The 20,859-nt window shown below is 41.7% G+C and overlaps 3 protein-coding genes across 3 annotated transcripts; 2 read left to right on the top strand and 1 right to left on the bottom strand.

The window, feature by feature from the left end:
* Nucleotides 1-2,663: 2,663 nt before the first annotated feature.
* nup88 (nucleoporin 88) lies at nucleotides 2,664-4,955 on the bottom strand. Its single transcript, XM_087796192.1, has one exon. It carries the CDS (start codon nucleotides 4,951-4,953, stop codon nucleotides 2,809-2,811), a length of 2,145 nt encoding a protein of 714 aa, XP_087652318.1. The 5' UTR covers nucleotides 4,954-4,955; the 3' UTR covers nucleotides 2,664-2,808.
* A 490-nt stretch (nucleotides 4,956-5,445) lies between these two features.
* psmd8 (proteasome 26S subunit, non-ATPase 8) lies at nucleotides 5,446-8,349 on the top strand. Its single transcript, XM_087795354.1, has 7 exons — nucleotides 5,446-5,630; nucleotides 6,357-6,429; nucleotides 6,505-6,607; nucleotides 6,762-6,927; nucleotides 7,213-7,313; nucleotides 7,437-7,548; nucleotides 7,945-8,349. The coding sequence occupies exons 1-7, from the start codon at nucleotides 5,526-5,528 to the stop codon at nucleotides 8,080-8,082; spliced, it is 798 nt and encodes a 265-aa protein (XP_087651480.1). The 5' UTR covers nucleotides 5,446-5,525; the 3' UTR covers nucleotides 8,083-8,349.
* Nucleotides 8,350-11,209: 2,860 nt separating this feature from the next.
* Nucleotides 11,210-20,772, top strand: spred3 (sprouty related EVH1 domain containing 3). Its single transcript, XM_087795157.1, has 6 exons — nucleotides 11,210-11,584; nucleotides 12,706-12,871; nucleotides 12,979-13,147; nucleotides 13,214-13,275; nucleotides 14,380-14,538; nucleotides 16,526-20,772. The coding sequence occupies exons 1-6, from the start codon at nucleotides 11,574-11,576 to the stop codon at nucleotides 17,528-17,530; spliced, it is 1,572 nt and encodes a 523-aa protein (XP_087651283.1). The 5' UTR covers nucleotides 11,210-11,573; the 3' UTR covers nucleotides 17,531-20,772.
* The last annotated feature ends 87 nt before the right edge of the window (nucleotides 20,773-20,859 follow it).

Below are 20,859 nucleotides of genomic sequence, written 5' to 3' on the forward strand. Positions count from 1 at the left end.
GCTCTTGGTTCGGGACTCACTTGATGTGACTTTAAGCTCTTGTTTTGACTACTGACTCACTTGACTTGAGTAAGGACACGCTTGGCCTGACCTACAGTATGTTTCTCTTAACTTGAATCGAGATTTCCGTGACTTGATTCCAAGCTCTTGTCTTGACCACTAAGAGTAACTACTTAGTAGTATCTCTAGTAACAAGAAATACTGGACATTGTGCCACTCAAAAATGACTAGTGACTCTTGACTCCTCTTGACTTGACTAAAGACTATCTTGACATGACTCAGAACTATCTTGCCTTGAATTAAGACTACCTTGACTTGACTCAGTACTATCTTGACTTGACTCAGAACTATCTTGACTTGACTCAGAACTATCTTGACTTGACTCAGAACTATCATGACTTGACTTAAGACTATCATTACTTGACTCAGGACTCTTTTGACTTGACTCAGGACTCTCTTGACTTGACTCAGGACTATCTTGACTTGACTCAGGACTCTCTTGACTTGACTCAGGACTATCTTGACTTGATTTAAGACTCCTTTGACTTGACTCAACACTCTTTTGACTTGACTCAGGACTATCTTGTCTTGACTCAGAACTATCTTGCCTTGACTCAAGACTCCCTTGACTTGACTCGAGACTATCTTGTCTTGACTCAGAACTATCTTGCCTTGACTCAAGACTCCCTTGACTTGACTCGAGACTATCTTGACTTGACTCAGGACACACTTGACCTTACTTAGGATTTTGTTGACTTGACCAAAGACTTCCTTGACTTGACTCTGGGTTCTTGTATTGAGTCTTCATATCTTGACTCGCTGCGACGTGATTCGTGTGATCATTTAATATAACATTTAATTGAACACCTCTTCTGGGAGCCACTCAAACACTGACCAGGTTCTGAACAAAGCTAGTGATAGTGGAGAAGTTCCAGAATTGGACTTAGGATAAAAAAGACGTACTGGTTTCTAAAGTAAAAAACAAGGGAACTTCCTTCAGATGAAGTAGTGATGTTGAACTTTATGGTTCTATTTAACTGGATCTTGGTCTCCTAGTGACGGAGCTACAATGACTCACAGACTCCACTGCCAACTCTCCATACCAGCACTTCCCAAAACCACTCACTCACCCTCATTATCTCACAGAGCTCACACACACTTTGCCAGCGTGTTCGCTCCTCTGGATTCCTCCTGAGTAAACTATGTGTCTGAGGAGCAAACACCAGCTCTTGTGTGTGTGTGTGTGTGTGGAGGTCTTCTGAGTTGAGAGGAGCAGCCTCCTCCCCGTTCCACTCCTCCATGGAAAGAAACACAAATGGGGAAAGAGTGAGATCTTTCCTCCTCTTGCTCGGCTTCAGGGTGACTCAGATGTGAGGAATGTAGAGGGCCGACCCAAAGTTATTAATATCTGCTCGGGTCTGCGAACTTTCCTCAGGCTCTGCTGCACTGCACCTTCTTCATCAACATCTGACGCCTCTGTACACACAAGCGGGGACGTAAATAAAAATGGTGGCCGCAATGAAATTTTTAACCTGACCCGAGTTAAATAAAAACCTTATATAAGTCAACATCTTGACATTGAAAATATTCTTTAATTCTTCATACACTTTTCTCAAAAAATGTTTTCATGTTGTTAATGTCAACATGTTGACTTTGTTAAATAAACATTTCAATTATATTTATAATCGTGTATAAATATTTATTTAAAAAAATTTGGGATGTAGAGTCTATGTTTATTTGCCAACATCAGGAAACTATTTAAAACAAGGGATGCCAAAACGGGCATTAAAAAGTGCATTATGTAATAGAACTTATAAGGTAAGGTAAGACTTTATTATGCTTTCCCTTTCGAATTGTTTACATGAGATTCCTTCATAATATGAAAAAATTCCACAAAATGTTGTAAGAAACAACTTACAGATACTTTTGAATACACTTTTTTTTATTAAGTATTGATACAACAGACATTAAGATTTACAAATCCTCTTATTTTTTATTTTACCATTATATGCAAACTTGTATCCTTTTATCTTTAAGGTGATCTCTCAAATACCACATTCTCACTGCTCAAATCAACCTCAGCAAAAACGGGGTCTCCATCTACGTCATCGCGCTCACATCATTCCGCCCAATTCAACTCGGAAGGAGGGCGACCTCTACTGGACTACTTGGCTTCTACGAAAAATGTTCTTTAGTGTTTAACAAGATATTACAATATTATCATACATGTTCAGCTAAGGACAATTGTTAAGGAAAAAGAAAGAGCTTAAATTCAATGTTAAAGAGGCAGAGGTGAAGATAATTTAGCAAACACTGTATTATTTTTATGATGGCACAAACAACTTCTCTATATTTATTTTCTGTAGTAGTATAGTAGTATATCTTGTCCCTTTCTTTTTTTAAACCCATTTCTTTCATAGTGTTAAAGAATTAAAGCTGTAAATCGAAGAACTGAATTATATCATCAGCTGAAGGTTTCTTTTGGTAGTTTTCATGACACATTTACACTAATTAAAAACATAATTTCCCTCGTAAAAAGCGACTTTGACTACAGATGCATGATCATTTTTTCTTACTTATGTTTTTTTTTAAATATTTGAATATTGTGATGAAATCATTGCTGCTCTCATAAATATTAAGTCTGACAATGAAAAATAAAGCAGAAAACAAGAAAAGATTATTTATTGAAAGATAAACAGGTGATAATCTTTTTTTTCATTCATTTATCAACAAGTGCAGAGAGAGAAAGATAAGAACTATTCTGGAATCAAAAGTTGTTTACAGAGCTAAATGATAACTCTTGAGTTCTCAGAAGCTAAAATGGTTTTTGACATCTTTCAGCTGCTTCATCATGTCTCCAATCTGCTGTCCCTCCTCCCTTAGGACCTCCTGGACCACCTTCTTCTGGTTGGGGTTGAGAGTCATGCTGGTCCGGTTGGCTGGGGTGTCCTTGTCCACCTGCGACTTCTGATAATTCATCTTCATGTTGACCTGCTTAATGCAGTTGTCCAGGTGCTTGAGCTGCTCGCTGATGCTCTGCAGCTCCTTCTTCATGTCCTTCTCGCTGTTGGAAAGGACGGGCAGTCGTCGCTGCAGACAGCCCAGAACCGACTTCACTCTTCTCACGATGACGTCCTGCTGATCCTTGGCCTCCTCGTACTTTATTGCCAGTTGCTCTGCTGCCCCGCTCAGGCTCCTCTTCTCCTCTCGGCAACTATTCATCTCCTCCAGCTGCTTGCTTTTTTGACACATTAACAGTTTGACCCGCTTCTGCAGCTCCTCTCTGGCCATGTCTTGCTTCTGGATGTACTCCTCTCTGAAGACCTGTGTAGCTCTGCTGAGGAGCTGCAGACACTCCTGGGGTGGCGGCGCTGCATCTTTGTTATCTCCTGCCTTCAGCACCACAGGGTTTGTGGAGTTTCTCACCAGGATGTTGCGAATGTGCTTCTCGAATGAATTGCCTGCTAGACCCCGCAAGGGAGAGCTGCCAGAACCTGGACCTGGATTTGCGCACAGCAGCGGAGGAGACGGTGGACGAATGGAGGTCAAGAGCGGCAGCAGAATGCACTCGAAGGTGCTGGTGATGCAGATCATAGTGGCGCCGAGAGACAAGTCAGATATGATCAGAAACCCCTGGACTGGAGCCGACTGGCTGGAGGCAAGCGGTCTGGTGCAGAGGATGTGTTCCACGATGCAGTGTTTCTCTGCCGCCAGCTCCTGGAGACTGTTCTTGTCCTCCTCGCCGGACTGTAGAAACGACTGAAGTCGACTCAGCCAGGTGAGACCCACGCTGTGAACCCCCGCCTCGTGGGTACAGTGGTACCGGTGTTGACAAAGCGGGTCCTTGTGCAGCCGGATAGGACAGGTGAACTCGAACTCCTGAACATCGTCTTCACTCCCGGCCACTTTCAGGGTCAGCTCGAGCTCCACACACTCGAACACGTACAGAGCCGGTGTCGCCTCCGTGTCCTGCGTCCACGGCTGCACGGACCCCCCTTCTTCATCCTCCTCGTGGTCCAGCACCACACAGTGATACAGTGTCCCTGTCTCTGTGGCGATTACAAGGATGCTGGGCACGCAGGGCAGGCAGAGGATGGCACAGGCGTCGTAGCCGTAGTTGTCCTCAGCTGCCGGGTACATGGGCAGCGGGCCCAAGGGTCTGCTGACACTGACGCCATTAAAAAGACTTGCGAAGCACACGTAGGTCTCGCCGTTTTCATAGAGGATGTAAAGAGGGTAGGTGAGCTGGTCTTTGAGGGTCTTCACCGCACGCTTGGATGGAATAGAGGACGCCGGGCCGAAGTCAAACGCCACCGCGATCTCGCCCAGAGAGGCGGCGTAGGACCGGACCGGGGGACGGACGCTGCTGTCGTCGTCCGACTGTGACAAGGAGAGCACTTTGATCGGAGTCTGCGGAGTCTTCAGGCTGTAAAACCGAATGGCGTTGTCTGACGTGAGCAGCACCAGGTGGGACTCCTCCGTCTCGCTGGGGAACCAGGTGGCCTGTCGCAGACTCACGGACGGGGAGCTGGTGAAGAACCGCTCCGCCACCGGGGAAGTCTTGCAGTTGATCTCGCTGCGGCCGCCCTCGAACTCGGATCTCTTCCCCCACCTCTGCGGGAGCTCGAGCACAGAGACTCCTCGCTGGCCCACCAGGGCGATGTGATGCTGGGAGGGACTCAGTAAAAGCTGGCAGACCTCGAACCGTGGAGGGTTGATGCACATCAGGGTCTGGAACTTCCCGCTGCTGCTGTCCTCCGTGTTCAGTTGTCGCAGGTTAGTCGTGTAAAAGACTCGCTCGGTGTCGTCCCAGATGAAAAAGTCCCCACCCAGACAAAATGTGAGGTTCTTAGCGACCCCTCTGACATTTTCTTTGCAGGTCAAATCCGACTTCTGTCGGAGTTTTTCGAAAATCTCGTGGTTCGGTAGGTCGCTTATCCACTGGTCCGCCATCTTGGCCCGCCGTCTGTATTTTGCGCATGCGCAGATACTTTGTTCAGTCGTGTGACGTTACACCGGTAAAAAGACAAAAATATATATTTACAATATAATATAATAAATGTTGCTATGATTTCGTTCGCAATATATAAGGGCGTAAGACCTTACTATAATAATAATAAAAATAAGAACTAGAAAAACTAATTTACTAAAATGCATTTTCTATTTTGCCCGTTACGTTTTTTTTTAAAATATAACATAATGTTTTTTATAAAATAATACACATTTAAATGAAGTCCGTCCGTTCTAAAATATACAATTTATGTATAAGTAATTTATAAAAATGTATACATCCATTAAAAAATAAACACAATTAAGAAGAAATATTTCAATATTCAAAAATATCAAAGTCAATTTAATAACGCCATTACATCATCAATACTTATTTCAACATAAAGTTACAGGTTATTAAATTGAGTAAAAGAGGCAGCAATAGGTTGTGTGGCGATGCCTTTTACGACAGAGCAAATACATTTACGACAGTACCGTTTGTCGGCGGACGGTGTCGTATTATTTGCAAACTCACCATGGCGTTGAGGGAAACTGCTTCTCTGTATGAAACGCTCAAGACGGAATGGAACAAAAAGAATCCGAATCTGAACAAATGTGGCGAACTGCTCGGAAAACTGAAGGTATAACACGTTATTTCAGAGCGTTTGTGTGTCTGTTCCAATTGGCGCTAGCGTTGCTGGCTAACCATGCTAACGATGCTAAGTTAACAGTGTTGGTTAGAGTTTGTTATTTGACATGATTTCTGGAAACCTGTCTCATGTAAACCCAAACTATTCTGATTTGTTATAATGATACGACATTGAAGTTGTTTATTTGCAGGACTTTTCAGCAGATAACATTTGGTATTCATTGACACTGGTTAGCTGTTTTGCTAATTCATTGTTGAGTTATGAGCCCCATGTCACTTTTCATGTTCTAAAGAAGATATGAAAACATTTTAAACACTTGTTTACATATATAATTGTATAACGTTAACTTGCAATGTTAAAAACAATTTATTCTATTAATGTTTTTCCCTTTTTCGATATTCACACCATCTTTATCTATCAAACATATTTAACAACAACAATTTTTGGTTTTGGCTGTTTCTAATTACAATGTGTTAGTCACAACTCTTGTCGTAATTGTTGTACCACTCGTGTTGGTTTTGTTTATTTTACATTGATTCATTTTTACATCTTTTAACTGTGAGGAATCTAACAAAGGTTGTTATTGTCGTATTATTAAAATGAATGTACCTATAGCTGACTTGACAAATGTAATGATAATTTAAAGAAATGTTTTTTGAAATTAAAGCTATTGTACATATTTTAGTTCTAATGTGAAAATTATGTTTGCTTTCATAGATTTCCCTTCTGGAGCTGAACTTTTTACCTACAGGTGGTTCATCGCTTACCAAGCAGCAGCTTATTTTAGCTCGTAAGTACCAATGATGAGCAATTCTTTTAGAATTTTATTTTACAGTCATTGTAAATATTCTACTTTGTCTTCAAGGTGATGTTCTCGAAATTGGAGCCCTCTGGAGTATCCTCAAGAAAGACATCCCATCATTTGAGAGATACATGGCCCAGCTAAAGTGCTACTACTTTGACTACAAGTAATGGATGCCACCAGTTGGTTTAATATGGATTAGTATGCTTAATGTTGTTCCCTTTTACATTATGATGTATTAAATAAAACCTAAAGTCACTTTAATTCTTATAAATGCTGGACTTTTACAATGGCCTCTCTCTCCCCCCATCGTGATTCAGGGATGAACTGCCAGAAGCTGCCTACATGCACCAGATCCTCGGGCTCAACCTGCTGTTCCTACTATCACAGAACCGTGTGTCTGAGTTCCACACAGAACTAGAGCGACTGAGCGCACGAGACATTCAGACCAATGTCTACATTCGACACCCGGTGTCCTTAGAGCAGGTAATTGGTTACAGTGGAATGAGCTCTGCTGAAGTTTTGTTTTTGGTAACTTTTTTGGGAAATATAGGTTAAACGACAACAGCATTTTAAAGATGTTTTTGACTGACCACTGCAGGTCTGTCATGTTTGACAGAAAAAAGACGGACCTAAAGCAAACATTTATTTCTATAATACTTTCCAAAAGATGCATTTGAATGTATATGGTCATGTATATTGAGACGCATCTACTGTTTTGTTTGACTTTCAGCACTTAACTATTTTCTGGTGTGTCTTTCTCGCCTCTAGTACCTGATGGAGGGAAGCTACAACAAGGTTTTCCTCGCAAAAGGCAACATCCCAGCGGAGAGCTATACCTTTTTTATAGATATCCTACTTGACACAATTCGGTAAGTTTCAATGTAAAGTTTTAGTTTCAGTGTATCTCTCCTGTAATCCTCCTATGTCTTATTGATCCTTCACCACAACAAAATATAAGTTCTGATCCTCTTGGCCATGTGATGTCATTCCAGTGACGAGATCGCAGGTTGCATAGAAAAGGCGTATGAGCAGATCCAGTTCAATGAAGCCACGCGGGTGCTTTTCTTCTCCTCCCCTAAAAAGATGACAGAGTATGCTAAAAAGGTATGTGATTGTGTAACATTGCTGAATGTTGAGCGTTGCATAAATCTGTCAATATATGCATCCCGATGATCACATGTCTCTTTATACTATATATAGTTGGACCTGAATATTAAAAAAATATAATGTCAGGTTTGATTCTTTCATAGAGACGTGTAAATATTATTACATCTTTAATAAAAAAAAGATTGCTCTAAAAATGGTTAATGTTGTGCAATAAAGAGACTTTGTTAAATACAGTATAACGCAATATAAGAGAATAAATGCAATGGTACCTAAGATTTGGTAAAATGTAATATTAGAACAATTATTGAACACTATTCACTGTGTGAACAAATGAATAACTTCTTTATCTGATTTTCAAAATGGCTAATAGTTTTCCGTCTTTTGTCGGTACAGAGAGGCTGGAGTTTGAGTCAGGACGTCTACTACTCTTTCAGCAGCCAGCAGCAGCGTACAGAAGAGGTCAACATTCCCTCAACAGAGCTGGCTCAGCAAGTCATCGAGTACGCTCGGCAGCTGGAGATGATTGTGTGATACACACTTACACGCACACACACACACACTTGGTTCTATGAAAATATATTTCTGGGCTGCCCTGTGGAGGCTAGGAAACTTTAATGACGGTATGATGACTCACTTTTTGTAAACATTTTTATTTTGACCTCAAACTTTATTCCCCAAATCATTCATAAACATGACATTTGACTTGCCTTTGTATATGACGTCTTTCTTTGTCCACCAGTACAAGTGTTTATTTCTGCAGGTTAATATTCATAAAATAAAGATGTGTACTCAAGGCTGCTTCTGTGATTGAGTTTTTTTTTTTTTTAATGTTTATGTAGTTTGTTTGTCTTTTATCTACAAAAGAAATGTTATATGTTGACTTTGGACAAAAGCAGCAAGTCATGAGTGCGTTACAGGCTGAAGTTAATGATCAATGTAATATTTATCCTACATTTTAAAGGCAATGTAGAAACGCTGGACTTTTTGTTAAGGCTGCTGCCGCCACGACTTGACTGTGGATCAGCAATGGCCTCTCGCACACTGCTCCCCTAGAACCTTTATCATGTAGAAAGCTATTTAGGGCGGTTTTCCATCTTATTAAAACTCACTCGGAGCTGCACAATCCGTTTGATGGATAAAATAAAGCTAAAAGTTAACTCTAAAGTACTTTAAAATCTATTATACAAAACAATGAAGTTGTTGCGATTTGGAAAATAACCACATTTTCTACAGATATTAAACGGACTAAAATCTGGTTTGAATGTCTGTATGATGTGCTTTGTATTGTTCAGTTGAACTAGCCAAACTAAATTGTATGCTGTATATACATTTTAACCTATTTGCTATAACAGCAGTTCTACTTCCGTGTACCCTCGCCTGACCTTTCAGACATCACCAGTTGAACCCCGACAAGGTAAGTCAGCATCCTGACGTCACCGTGTCGCAATGAATCTAAAGGAAACCTGTTGTTTTGCTTTTGCTCGGTAAGATTATTTTGTTTAAGGTGAGGTGTATGTTGTTCCAAACTTTGCGAGCAAAGTTGGATTCCAGCCACCTTTATTAAGAATGTTTCCTGAAACTACGCCTTTAAATCCTCGCAGCAACGAAGCTAAATTTTCTTATGGCTCATTCATACGGGAAGAGAAAGGGCGGGATCAATGGCAGTTGAATTTGATTGACATATCATGACCCAATCATATCAGAGAACACAGTTGCAACGCTATAACAGTGTTTTTAACAGTGCGGTGTATTTCACAGCGGACTTAAATGTTTCATTTTTGTGTTTCTTCATTATTTGGCTCCAATACGGTGTAAAGATGATTCAATCAATTCGGTAAAAAGTGTTGCAGGAAAAAAACAACAACTCCTATCCTACTTTTAATGTTGAGTTCAAAGACGTCATTCTTAATAGGAATATTGTCATGACCGCTGTGTTGTGCGTTTGAACTGTTGATCTGTGTACAAAACACAGAACAGTCATTTGAATCCTGATCAAAATCCTCGTATGATTTTTTCTGCTCCACTTTGATAATTAAAGTTAGATAAATTGGGCTGAATTTAATATAATTGATGTACTTTTTTCAGCAGTTTTCTGTAAAAAAACAAAAAAAACAAAACAAAAAAAACAATCCTAAAAAACAAATTAATAAAACACTGCTGCCCTCTTGGGTTATCAATTTGTATAGAAACAACATGTCAAACTAAGGCCTGGGGGCCTTTTGCGGGCCGCTAATTTATTTTATGCGACCCAAAGGACTCTATTCTAAACTAATGTTCACCAACAGTTCATGACCTGAGATACCACACTGTACGAATGGCTTATTTCCAGAAAGCGATAAATAATATGAATGTCAAGTTAATCTGAGAGATGAGATGTACATGCATGGAAACATGTTTAGAGCATCATTTTTTCTTCAATGTCTTCATTTCTATTCATTTCTGCTACAACTAGGTGGGACAGACATAACGATTAGAAGTGAAATAGCTCATGACAGATTAATTTAAGAGGTGATATGTAGACATTTTCAAGGGTATTAATGACATTGGACTGATGAAAAGGATTTTTAGGCATTCCATATTTTCTCCATGTCACATGGTTCATGCAGGAACATGTACTTAAAGACCCTCAAACTGCTCAACAAAATTATTTGTATACTTTAAGTGAAGTATAACCCTTGAGTTCTCTCAAGGTCAAGGTGACCTGGTGTTCCTAAAAACAAATGTGTTTGTGGTATCCCTTGTGGGAAAGGAAGCACAACCGCGGGGGGAAAAGACCCCCATGAAAACAAAAATTTTGATTTCATTTAAATTAAGTTTTCCAGAATTTCAGCTCATTTCATCAATTGTAAGGGGCAGAATACTCCCATGAAAGTTTTAATTATTCCAATTTGAGCCAAATTAGCACCTGGCTATGAATGTTTTGTGAGAAGAGGGCAGAAGTGGAGAAGAATATGAACATTTAAATACATCCTATTTTAATGAAACTTAAACCATATGTATTTCATTCTAAGTTAGCAATATTCCTCCCATTTCATGACAATTTGTTCATGTTAAGAGGGCAGAAAAGGGGATATAAGACACATTTAAATGTTCTCCTTGACGCACAACATCCATTCACTGTCAAGAAATTGCCTTTCATCTGCATTTTCCAGATTAATTGTTGTCATTTGTCATCAGCGGGATTTGACCATAATCAGTATCAGAAATATTTTTTGCCAGTGTTGTTCACAACGTAGGATTTTTTTTGTGTAGTCAGTACATAACAAAATAATGAAATACGATAACACACACAATACACCAGAAAGAAACAGAACCAAGCATCATTCTACGCATATACAAAACCTCAAGATCAAAATGTATTTAGAGGGACCCCCTTGAAAGGTAGGTCTGATGGTTTTTATTTGAAAGGAGAGGAAGTTTTGGACTAAATATTTTGGAGATGAAGAAGACACAATGACCATTTAATCACAAATATTCCATATGCCCTTAAAAAAAAAAGAACAAGGGGTACACTAAAGTCGTGGACCTACAGCTTTAACTCCCCTTAACACATCAGTGAACTGAATAATTCGCATGCAAAACGATATTAAAGAGACAAATACAGGCACTGGGACACATTAGGAGGCTGTTACTGGGAGTCACGTGGTGTTGACTGTGGAGCAGCGTGAAAGCTGTCAATGATTAGTGGTGGAACAGGTAGAGGGAGTGAGGGAGTGTTTTAGGAAGAGGAGAGAGGGAAAGAGAGGAAGAGAGATAGGAGGAGGAGGAGGGACAGAGGGAGGATGCTGCCAGCGGAAAATGGCTGCTGCAACCTCAAGCCTGTCCTGATACACCGAACCGACATCAAGGTGGGAAGGTGGGGGAGAGAAGAAGAAGAAGAAGAAGAAGAGGAGGAGGGCAAAATGGGCGCAGATAGATGGAGGACGTGAGAGAGTCCGCGAGCATTTCCTGAAAAGGAGGATAAAAAGAGAGAGAGGAGACCCCGGGGGTGGACTGCTGCAAGCGGCGGGCAACACCGAACCATGGAGGGCGAGTAAGTCCTTACATTTGATTCCTCTCTTCTGTGTGTCCATCCATCCTTCCTTCCTTCCTTCACCTCCTCCTGTTCTCCGGGGCTGTCGCTGCGAGCAGCACTTTGTGGAATAAAACAGCATTACGTCGTCTGAACGCAGCAGCATCCACCCAACCTGGATCCATGTAGAGCCTTCATGAGGACTATTTCCTTACATGAGCAGTTCATCACCACCATCATCATCATCATCATCATCACCATCATCATCATCATCATCATCACTATCATCAGCAGCAGCAGGAGCGACGCAACAATTGACAACATCGGCAACAGTCACGAAATCAGTCAGTGTGTAAAAAAATCCACGCCAAAAAAAAAAAAGAAAAAGAGAAGGAATATGGCGAACGTCATTGAAGGAAGCATGAGCCGAGGGAGGGATGGAGGCGTTGTGATTTTTATCAACGTGTCTCGGGGTTTCATTATGATTTTTTAAAGCCAAACTTTATGAATGAAATGTGTTTTTTTTTTTCTTCCTCCCTTCCCTCGCTCTCTCACCCCTCCTCTCCTACCTCCTTCACCCCCCCTCCCCCACCCCGCTCTTCCTCTCCATCATCTCACCCACTCGTTCCCTTTTTTTTAAACGCCGTTAAAATCCGAATAAAATGTGAATAAGCGAGAGTTCGGAATCCCGGCTCCGCTCCGTCCCATTCATAAAAAAAAATGGGGGGGAACTGTTAATGAGAGGAAGGGCGGGATGGTGGGGTGTGGGGGGTGATGGGGGGTGTCTGTCAGAGTGAGCTCAACTAAACACGAACTGATAGTCCAGCAGAATCCGATACCATTGAGCGGATCGCGGAGGAAGAACCGGGGCCTGTGATGGCGGCAGGGCGCGTTCATTGATACATCTCTGTGGACGCTCCTCCCTCTTTCTCTCATCCTCTCCCTTCTCTCCCATTCAAGGCGCCCCGAAATCCGCACGACATGTCTCCAAAAAAGGGCGCAAGAGCCCCGGACTTTTTTTTCTTTCTCTTAGTCCATTTAAAAAAACAAACGCGCACGTGTGTCAACCGTATGATTCAGCAAAGTCGCTTTGATTAACGGGATGTTTTTCGCACGCATGCGCACTCTTCTCCCCCCCACAGTGTGCGTGTCCGCGCGGTGGTGATGACACGTGACGACTCCAGCGGCGGGTGGGTGCCCCTCGGAGGTGGCGGTCTCAGTCACGTGGTCATATGCAAGGGTCGAAGCCACGACGGGAGAGGGCGGAGAGAGTACGTCATCCGCGGGGAGCGACTGCGTGACCGAGCGGTGAGTGTTGGTTTTGGCGCCACCACCACCTGAGGGGGGGTCAGAGGGCGGTGAACTTTGCAAGGTCACAAGCTCAGTTTTTTTTTTTCTTTCTTCTTCTTCTACAGCCGGTGTTGGAGTGCACAGTGCAGCGGGGGCTGGTGTATAACAAGGTGAACCCCATCTTCCATCACTGGCGGGTGGAGGAGCGGAAGTTTGGGCTGACCTTCCGGAGTCCGGCCGACGCCATCTCCTTTGAGAAAGGCCTGCAGGCAGTTATTGACAAACTGGACAGAGGTAGCCCAAGAATGGTTTTTTTAATGGAGGTTATCTTTATCTGAGTTTATTTTTAATTCCTTCAAGGATCAGAGTCGCCTTCGTCGTCGACGCCGGAGGAAGCAGACACTGAGGACGATGGACAAGTCGTGAGTACCTGGAAAAAAGGAAAATCCGATATCGAGGCCATTCTACGAAACTGGAAAACTTTTGAATTGAAGTATTCGATATGATTTTTCAAAGCTTAAGAAAACAACAACATTCAACCAAAAATGTCACTTTATCTTGTGCTGTGTCTCAGATCGCATACTAGCGTACTCAAAGTTAGTATTTTTAGTGCGTAAGTGCGTCTCAATTCTTAGTATGCGAAATTAAGTGCGCCATGCACACTAAATTGGCGTACTAAAACGCCCACAAAACTGAGCATGGTTCGATGGACACTAACCACCCTAAACGGCTGCCATCTTAGTGACGTTTTAAACGGAAGTTATATGCATATATACAGTATGTATATACTTACAGCAGTAGGAGGATAACACGCCTTCGGTGCTGATACCAGCTTAAATATCTCACGAATATTTAGTTTCTTATTCATATTTTTTCTTATTTCTTCTTCCAAACTTGCAAAACGTGCTGCCAGCAGGTGTCGATAGTGTTCCTACAGCTGGTTGAAACCACTGTTAAATAGAAGTAGAAGAAGAAGCTGTTGCGTCATTTCCTGTTAGTGTGTAGCAGCAGTGTTTGATTTGAGACATACTATCTGTGGAGGATTTGCGTACTAGTTAGTATGTACACTATCCTGATGCATACTAACTTATAGTATACTAAGAGAAGTATGCGATTTGAGACACAGCATTGGTTTAAAAGAATCTCTCTATCTAGAGTGAATAGAAAATTGGTGAAGTTTGAATTAAAACTGCAGGACAGACATAAATCTTGATTTTAATTCAACTTTATTTTTACAAATGTACACTGTAGTACCAATAAGGTTCTATAAAAAAAAGAAATTCGTAAAAAAGAATAGTTAATAATGGGGAATTGGGACTTTTGACGTTTTGATCTATATTTGTGTCATTGACACGTCATTTAACACTTTAGATCATTTCAAATGTTTTTATAAAATTCTGAGACATTGTTAAAACATTTTCGAGAGATTCTCAAATGGACTGTGCACAAAATACACCAGTTTTGTGGACTGGACTGAGAAGTAAATGTGTAGTAACAGACCAAAATGATGAACGCACCTCTGTCAGTCCCACACAGGAAGTGAGTCATCGTCCAACAGCAGGAAGGAGATGCTGCCCAAACCCATCACCATCGTAACCAGCGAGTCGTCCTCCACTTGCTTGGTGCGTCCCGAAGAGTTTGGTTTTGGAGCCATCCATGGAGTCACAACTCAGACACCTGCTCAGGTAACTCAGTGTGTTGTTAGTTATTGGCTAACGCACCTGGAAGGCTTTAACCAATTACCATTTGGATCCATTCATCTTTTGAAGGATGTCAATAGAGAGCGGCAGTGTATGGTTTACTTCTACGTGTGTTGTGCTGGAAAGTGATTTAATGAAACTGTTATGATTGAACTCATTTTCATTTGACAAATTCCCCAAACGAAGACACATTTGAACGTGAAATAAATGTGTAGCACTAATAACGGGGAGCTGAGCGGTTTATAAACATTTTCACTCGAGTGCCATTACTGATGACTCCTCCAGGAAGTCCCCCCTAATACCTAATGTGACTCTAGGTATTGGGGGAAAAAAATGGTTGTCAATGGTCGACCCACGAAACCCACAGATCTGTGCTTCACTGAAACCTTTCATTTAAGGCTCCGTCCACACCAAGAGTCGATGATTGTGTTGACCACACTTCTGTTTAAAGTCTTCCTCGTGTGTTTGGATAATATATACGATTTAGCGTGTGTTTTCCATGCTTTGTGTTGATGCACAAAATGGCTGTTTTTTGAGAGAGCAATTTCTGATGATGGTGGAAAGTAACACCAGAAAGTAGAGAAAACAAAACATGTTGATTGAATCTCCACTGAATGTTTTTTGCTTATTAACATTTTTTATTGAATTCAGGATTTTCTTCAGATACTATAATGTTACATTTACAATACATTCCATTGGTCTAATGCAAGAGTGGAAGAACCTGGTCCAAGCTGAATGTAGAGTACATAACAACATTAAGTCATATTTGATTATTTATCACGTGTATGTGACGGACACAAATTAATTAAAGTTATTATTATAGCACGACCCCATACACTAGTGACATATTAACAGATTCTAGAAATACATATTATGATTTTAACCTTAAAACCACAAAAAGTATAATGAGGCAAATTCATTCTGTATAAACTTGCAAAAATGCTCACAATCAATGTTATATTTTGAACATTTGATTATCATAGTAAAGTTAAGAGATGATTTGTCTTGGTTATTTATATCAACTGCGCAGTTGGAGTTTACGCAGGTATATTAGTATGGCTGGGTATCGAACTATGGTACTTTTGTGGCACCAACCGAAATGCTTTTAAAACACAGTTTTGGAGCAGCTTTGTCTTTCGGTGCCAACTTTCTGTTCCCAAGCGTTGGACTTTTTTGTGGATACATGACAAAGGCTGTGAACATCAGATTGTTTTTGTCATTTGTTGCACTTGAGATTATTTATCAATCATTTTTTTGAAAGAAAAACAGCTTGAAAAGGAAATTTACCAACGCAGAAAATCTTTACTCAAGATATTACTGTGGTATTACTGGTACTGTGTAATATCATCTTCTTTTTTTTGTTATAATTGATATTATAAGATTGGTATCGGAAAAAAGTATAGTTTAGTAACCAGGGTCGATCGAAGGTATCAGTAACAGAACCGGTACTGAAATCTTTCCATCAATACCTAGCCATATATATTGGTCTAATCCAAGCTAAAACGCATCGACAAACAATAAACAGTCCAGTTATTTTTATCAACTGCAGTAATATAAGTTGCATTTATCAAATTTGTGTATTACTTTTGTCACATATGTATTTGTTCATTAGCACGTTGATGCTACTGTTTTGGTTCGTCGTTAAGTTCTGCTAAATACAAACTTGTACTTAAGTATGAGCGAGTTGCATCAGTGATATTCTTCTTAGTCCGACCTAAATTGACATTACAATCAACACCGCCCCGTAATTCCTATCATACGTACACATGACAATGCTGAATATCAGGGGGGATCATGGGAGTTTTTCAAAGCTATGTGAAGTGAGAATGTCTTGCCATGTGGCTGAAACACTAACTATGACTCTGAGCGTCCAGACTGGACTCCTGCCGGAGGAAATCTGATCCAATTATTTTGTAGGTGTCAAACTACCTAATGGTTTGTTTCTCACTTGCTCTGGAATTCTTCCTTGCAGATCCACACCAGGCTTGGGCAGCATCAACTCTCGCAGATGACCTCTTTGCTGAACCCCTCTGCAGCATCACCCGCTCCCGCCACGCCACCAACTCCCCCCGTCGGCCCCCCAAGCTCATCTCCCATTTCCCCGCTTTCCCCCACCATCTCTTTGCTAGAGGAGGGGGATCTACGAATTGTGGACCCTTGCAAGGACCTGTGGGGCTCCAGGGGGTACGAGGACTACAGGAGAGCAGGATCGACCAGGACTATGGTTGGAGGGCTAACTGGGGGTGTGGTTGTGGGAGGCGGGGGAAGTCTCCAGGATAAGTCTGAGCTCTGCGTGGTCCGCTTTGAGAAGGATTTGGCCGGAGTGGGGACGACCGGTTGTGACGTGACGGTGAGCCTGGACAGCAAGGCCTCCCAGCGCCTCTCATCCTCCTCGCCCACCTGCTTGTCCATACCCAACGCAATGTCCGGTGTGTCCTCAGGTGCCGGTTCACCCCAGGAAACGGGCAAAGGCTCTCCCTCCCCTTGCTGCATTCACACGTCGCTAGCCACGTCTCGTTCGCGGACTCGTAAGAGAGGGGGAGGGGCCAGCTGCGGCGGGGACACGGGGGTCATTTCCCCCGACGACGACAGTCCGTGTCCTCAGGCCTCGTCTTCGTGCTCGTCCCGCTGCATCTACTGCCGCTCCGTGTTCAGCGCGTCGGAGAACGGGCGAGGCCGCTGCAGAGACGCCCCGGACCCCGCCCTGCACTGCCTTCGCCAGTGGACCTGCGTTTGGTGCGCGGACAGTCTGCTCTACCACTGCATGTCGGACTCTGAGGGCGAGTTCTGGGAGCCTTGTTCGTGCGATGACTCCATAGGTGGCCACCCGCAACCCCTCTGCTGCGCCCGCTGGCTGGCCCTCCTGGCACTCTCGCTCTTTGTGCCCTGCATGTGCTGCTACTTGCCTTTGCGCGCCTGCCTGCAGTGTGGGGAGAGGTGCGGCTGCTGTGGGGGAAAGCACAAGGCGGTCCGATGAGACCAGACTCTGGGGCGGGAGGGTCTTCCTGAACCATTAGTCCTGTAGGTGACACAGCTTTTAGGTGAGGATTCCTCATCTAACCCAGTTTAGGACCTCCAACGTCCCAGAGCCTTCCACTGCATTCCACTTTCTCAATTTTCCAACATGGGCCTTTAACGGCAATCCTCACCGGAGGGTGCACGCCTGCTTTGTCGGGGAGGTTTGCCGCCATCGTGGATTTACTGAGAGGACGCCACCCAAGAGAGCCACAAAGGTGACGTGTACAATGTTTCCAATATACTTTTTTAATGAAAGAAACTGACAAATATTATACAGTATATATGTATATATATACAGTATATATATATACATATATATATATACATATAATTTTATTTGGTATATTTTAATAAATGTTAAACATATTGACCCCCTTCCACGCACCTCCCCCCTTACCATCATACACTGGAGAACCTCCTAAGGATCAGTGTTTCACAGTTTACCTCGCACATTACCTCAGAGCTCGACCCAAAGTCAGGCATAGAGGACGTTCACGCTGCCGGAGAGTTAGGTAATCTGCTCGACAATTGTTTACGAAGGGAAAGCTGCAAAAGTCAAAATGAGATTTAAGCCCCTCTCTGCAACTAAACACTACTTCAGAGTTCGACAGAACGTCTGCAAACTTGTGAAACAAAGCCGAGTGTGCGTCCACACTACTGTGTTTTTTTTTTTTAATGCACTCCAGTTAAAAAACGCCAAACTGTATGCTAGCAAAGAGCTTTTATGGAACATAAGGAGGTGTCATGATACAGTAAAAGCTCATTTTCAAAGGCCACTAGGTGGCACTCTCCAACCTTTGGCCGAAAACCAATAGTTCAATAATAATTGCATTATTTTAAAACTAAAAGCGCCACCTATTGAGCTCTGAATATAACGGCACTGTATCATGAAACTTCCATCAACCCATCACTACTTTCTGACGTCAGGTGGTCGTACAGCATTAGCGCCACCTATTCATTCACATAATTCACATCTTGACTCTTATATTTTATCGTATCATATTGTCTGTGAGGCACAAACAGGTGTTGGTTTTAGGGCAAAAGTTCAGATTTTGTGTTACGTTTAAATCAAATGTGTGGAATTTTGTATTGTCCCACTTTTTTCTGTTGTTGTGGCGGGTGAGTTAGAAGATTATTTCCCACATTTCACTGTTTAATGCAACTTGTATCCTTTTTTATTTTAAAGTCCGTTTATAATCTCGCACTCAAAGTTTTGATAAATCCTTGAGTGAGCCTTGATTTGGCTCCTGACCCGATAGTAGAGAACCTCTTTCAAGTCGCCATTATTTCAGAGATCACTGGAGAAGATCCAGCTGCAGCCGATGTAGGTTCCACATCGTCTGCCCTTGGATGTTCAAGCATCTGTGACTAGTGATGATGTCACATTAGGTTATACAGGGTCTCCCAAATCAATTGAGATGTCCATATCAAAGTGACTTGGTCAGGAAATGTAATGCAAATAGGATTTGTTATCGACAAAATGTTTTTTGACGAATGAATTTTAGTTATTTTTTGAACATAAACATTTAGAAGTTTGAACTAATCGTGTTTTCTCTTGAGATCATTCTTTTTTAATCGTATCGATTCATCACACATCTTATAGAACAACCTTTTTTTTATGTCATAGGAAGCCTTGCCACCTGGTCAGCTGAGAACTTTCAATATTGATAAAAGATGCAGTAGTGTGGACGAACCCTGAGGTCAAAAATCAAATGCGACTCTTGAAGATGTTGCTTTTGTGTCTGCCGCTTCAGTGGGCTGGTTTGAATCAGAGGTTGTTCATTGGAGAAGTTCCAGGCAAACGCTTTTCTCAATTGCCTAAAAGGAAAAAAAAATCACTTGAGGTACATTTTTCTGCTTTTCCTCATATTTTGAATCCAACAAACTAAAAGTAACTTTTACATTTTTTTTGCATTAATTATTATTTAATTTATGAACTACTTTTACTTTAGTCTAATGTTGATCATCAGCTCCTGATCAACCACGCTGTCCTCCTCATGGTGTGACTCTTTTCTTCACCTCCCTGCATCTATTTCTCTGGATGATTTACCCTCGTCTAAATGTTTTCATTCTTCCTCCCTCTGGTTTCACCTCTTCTGCTCCCTCTTGTTTTTTTTAACCATTTCCCGTTACTTACGCAATTTATTCAGTTTCCACCTTTTATATTTTTACTGATGTGTGGCATGGAGCTCGAGTCTATCCCAGCTACTTCGGTGGGAGACAGGAATACAAAGACATACCGTTCATGAAGACACTCACACATTAAGGCACAGGGAGAACATGCAGACTGCACACGTTCTGTTTCCCATGATGCCACAGTGCACTCATCTTATTTATCGTAATTTAATCGTTTTCCAACAATTATTTTTGCAATCCTCAATATAATTCATACTGTCTGACAGTTCACTGTGCAGGATCTGAGTCGCACAGGTGAGATTCAAAGTAAAACTGGGTGGAAACCTCGGGCCAGACCCAGAACATGTCGGATAGTGATTTATTTTTTGTCAGTCTGTGAATATAAAGCGTTTCTGGTCTTTAAAGGCGTCATCACATCCAAACTGAATCCTAAAGTGGACTCTGGGGATAGTTTGTCCTTTGAGGTTTCAAAATAAAAGCCTTTCGTCCACCAATTAATAGCAACGATAATATTGTATCTCATTTTTGCCCGTTACATCTTTAAATTTTGTTCAGGATCACCAACATGTCTTTTAGAAAGCCTTCCTTAGTCTTAAAAAACATCTAAAGATTTTTATCCAAGTGAGCAGAACAGATGTAACAAACATCTCAAATTTACAAAACCTTTGCCACCCACTGTAGAACTCACAGGTTGGACGACAGCAGCAGTCATATGACCACAACGCAGGCCCCCACCCCCACACATTCTCACATCTAAATAAATGTGCCTTTTGATTTGAGTAATCAATACCGTTTCATTTCCGAGTAACTGTATTAAGTATTTAATTTTTGAGGTTATACCGATTCTTCTGTTCATTTCAATGTGTGTATTTATTGGTTTGAAAGTAACTCCTGAGATATGAACCTGTTTATTTATTTATGGAGATATTTATTCTTTATTTTTTTGGAGACAGGTTTTTAACTTCCGTGCTGTCTTACTTCTGACTTTGTGCCAATGTGCTGCTTTGAAGTGTTACATATCGTGGGTTTGTATCATTATTAAACCCTCACTCTATATTTTACAAACTTGTGCGCGTCTTCTTATCCAGGAGCACCAACCGCAGTGAACAGGAAGTCATTTTTTTTGCTCCATTGATGGGACATCTTAAGGTC

Source organism: Callionymus lyra, chromosome 7, assembly GCF_982586985.1.
Source record: "Callionymus lyra chromosome 7, fCalLyr1.hap1.1, whole genome shotgun sequence".
NCBI classification, from domain to species: Eukaryota; Metazoa; Chordata; class Actinopteri; order Syngnathiformes; family Callionymidae; genus Callionymus; species Callionymus lyra.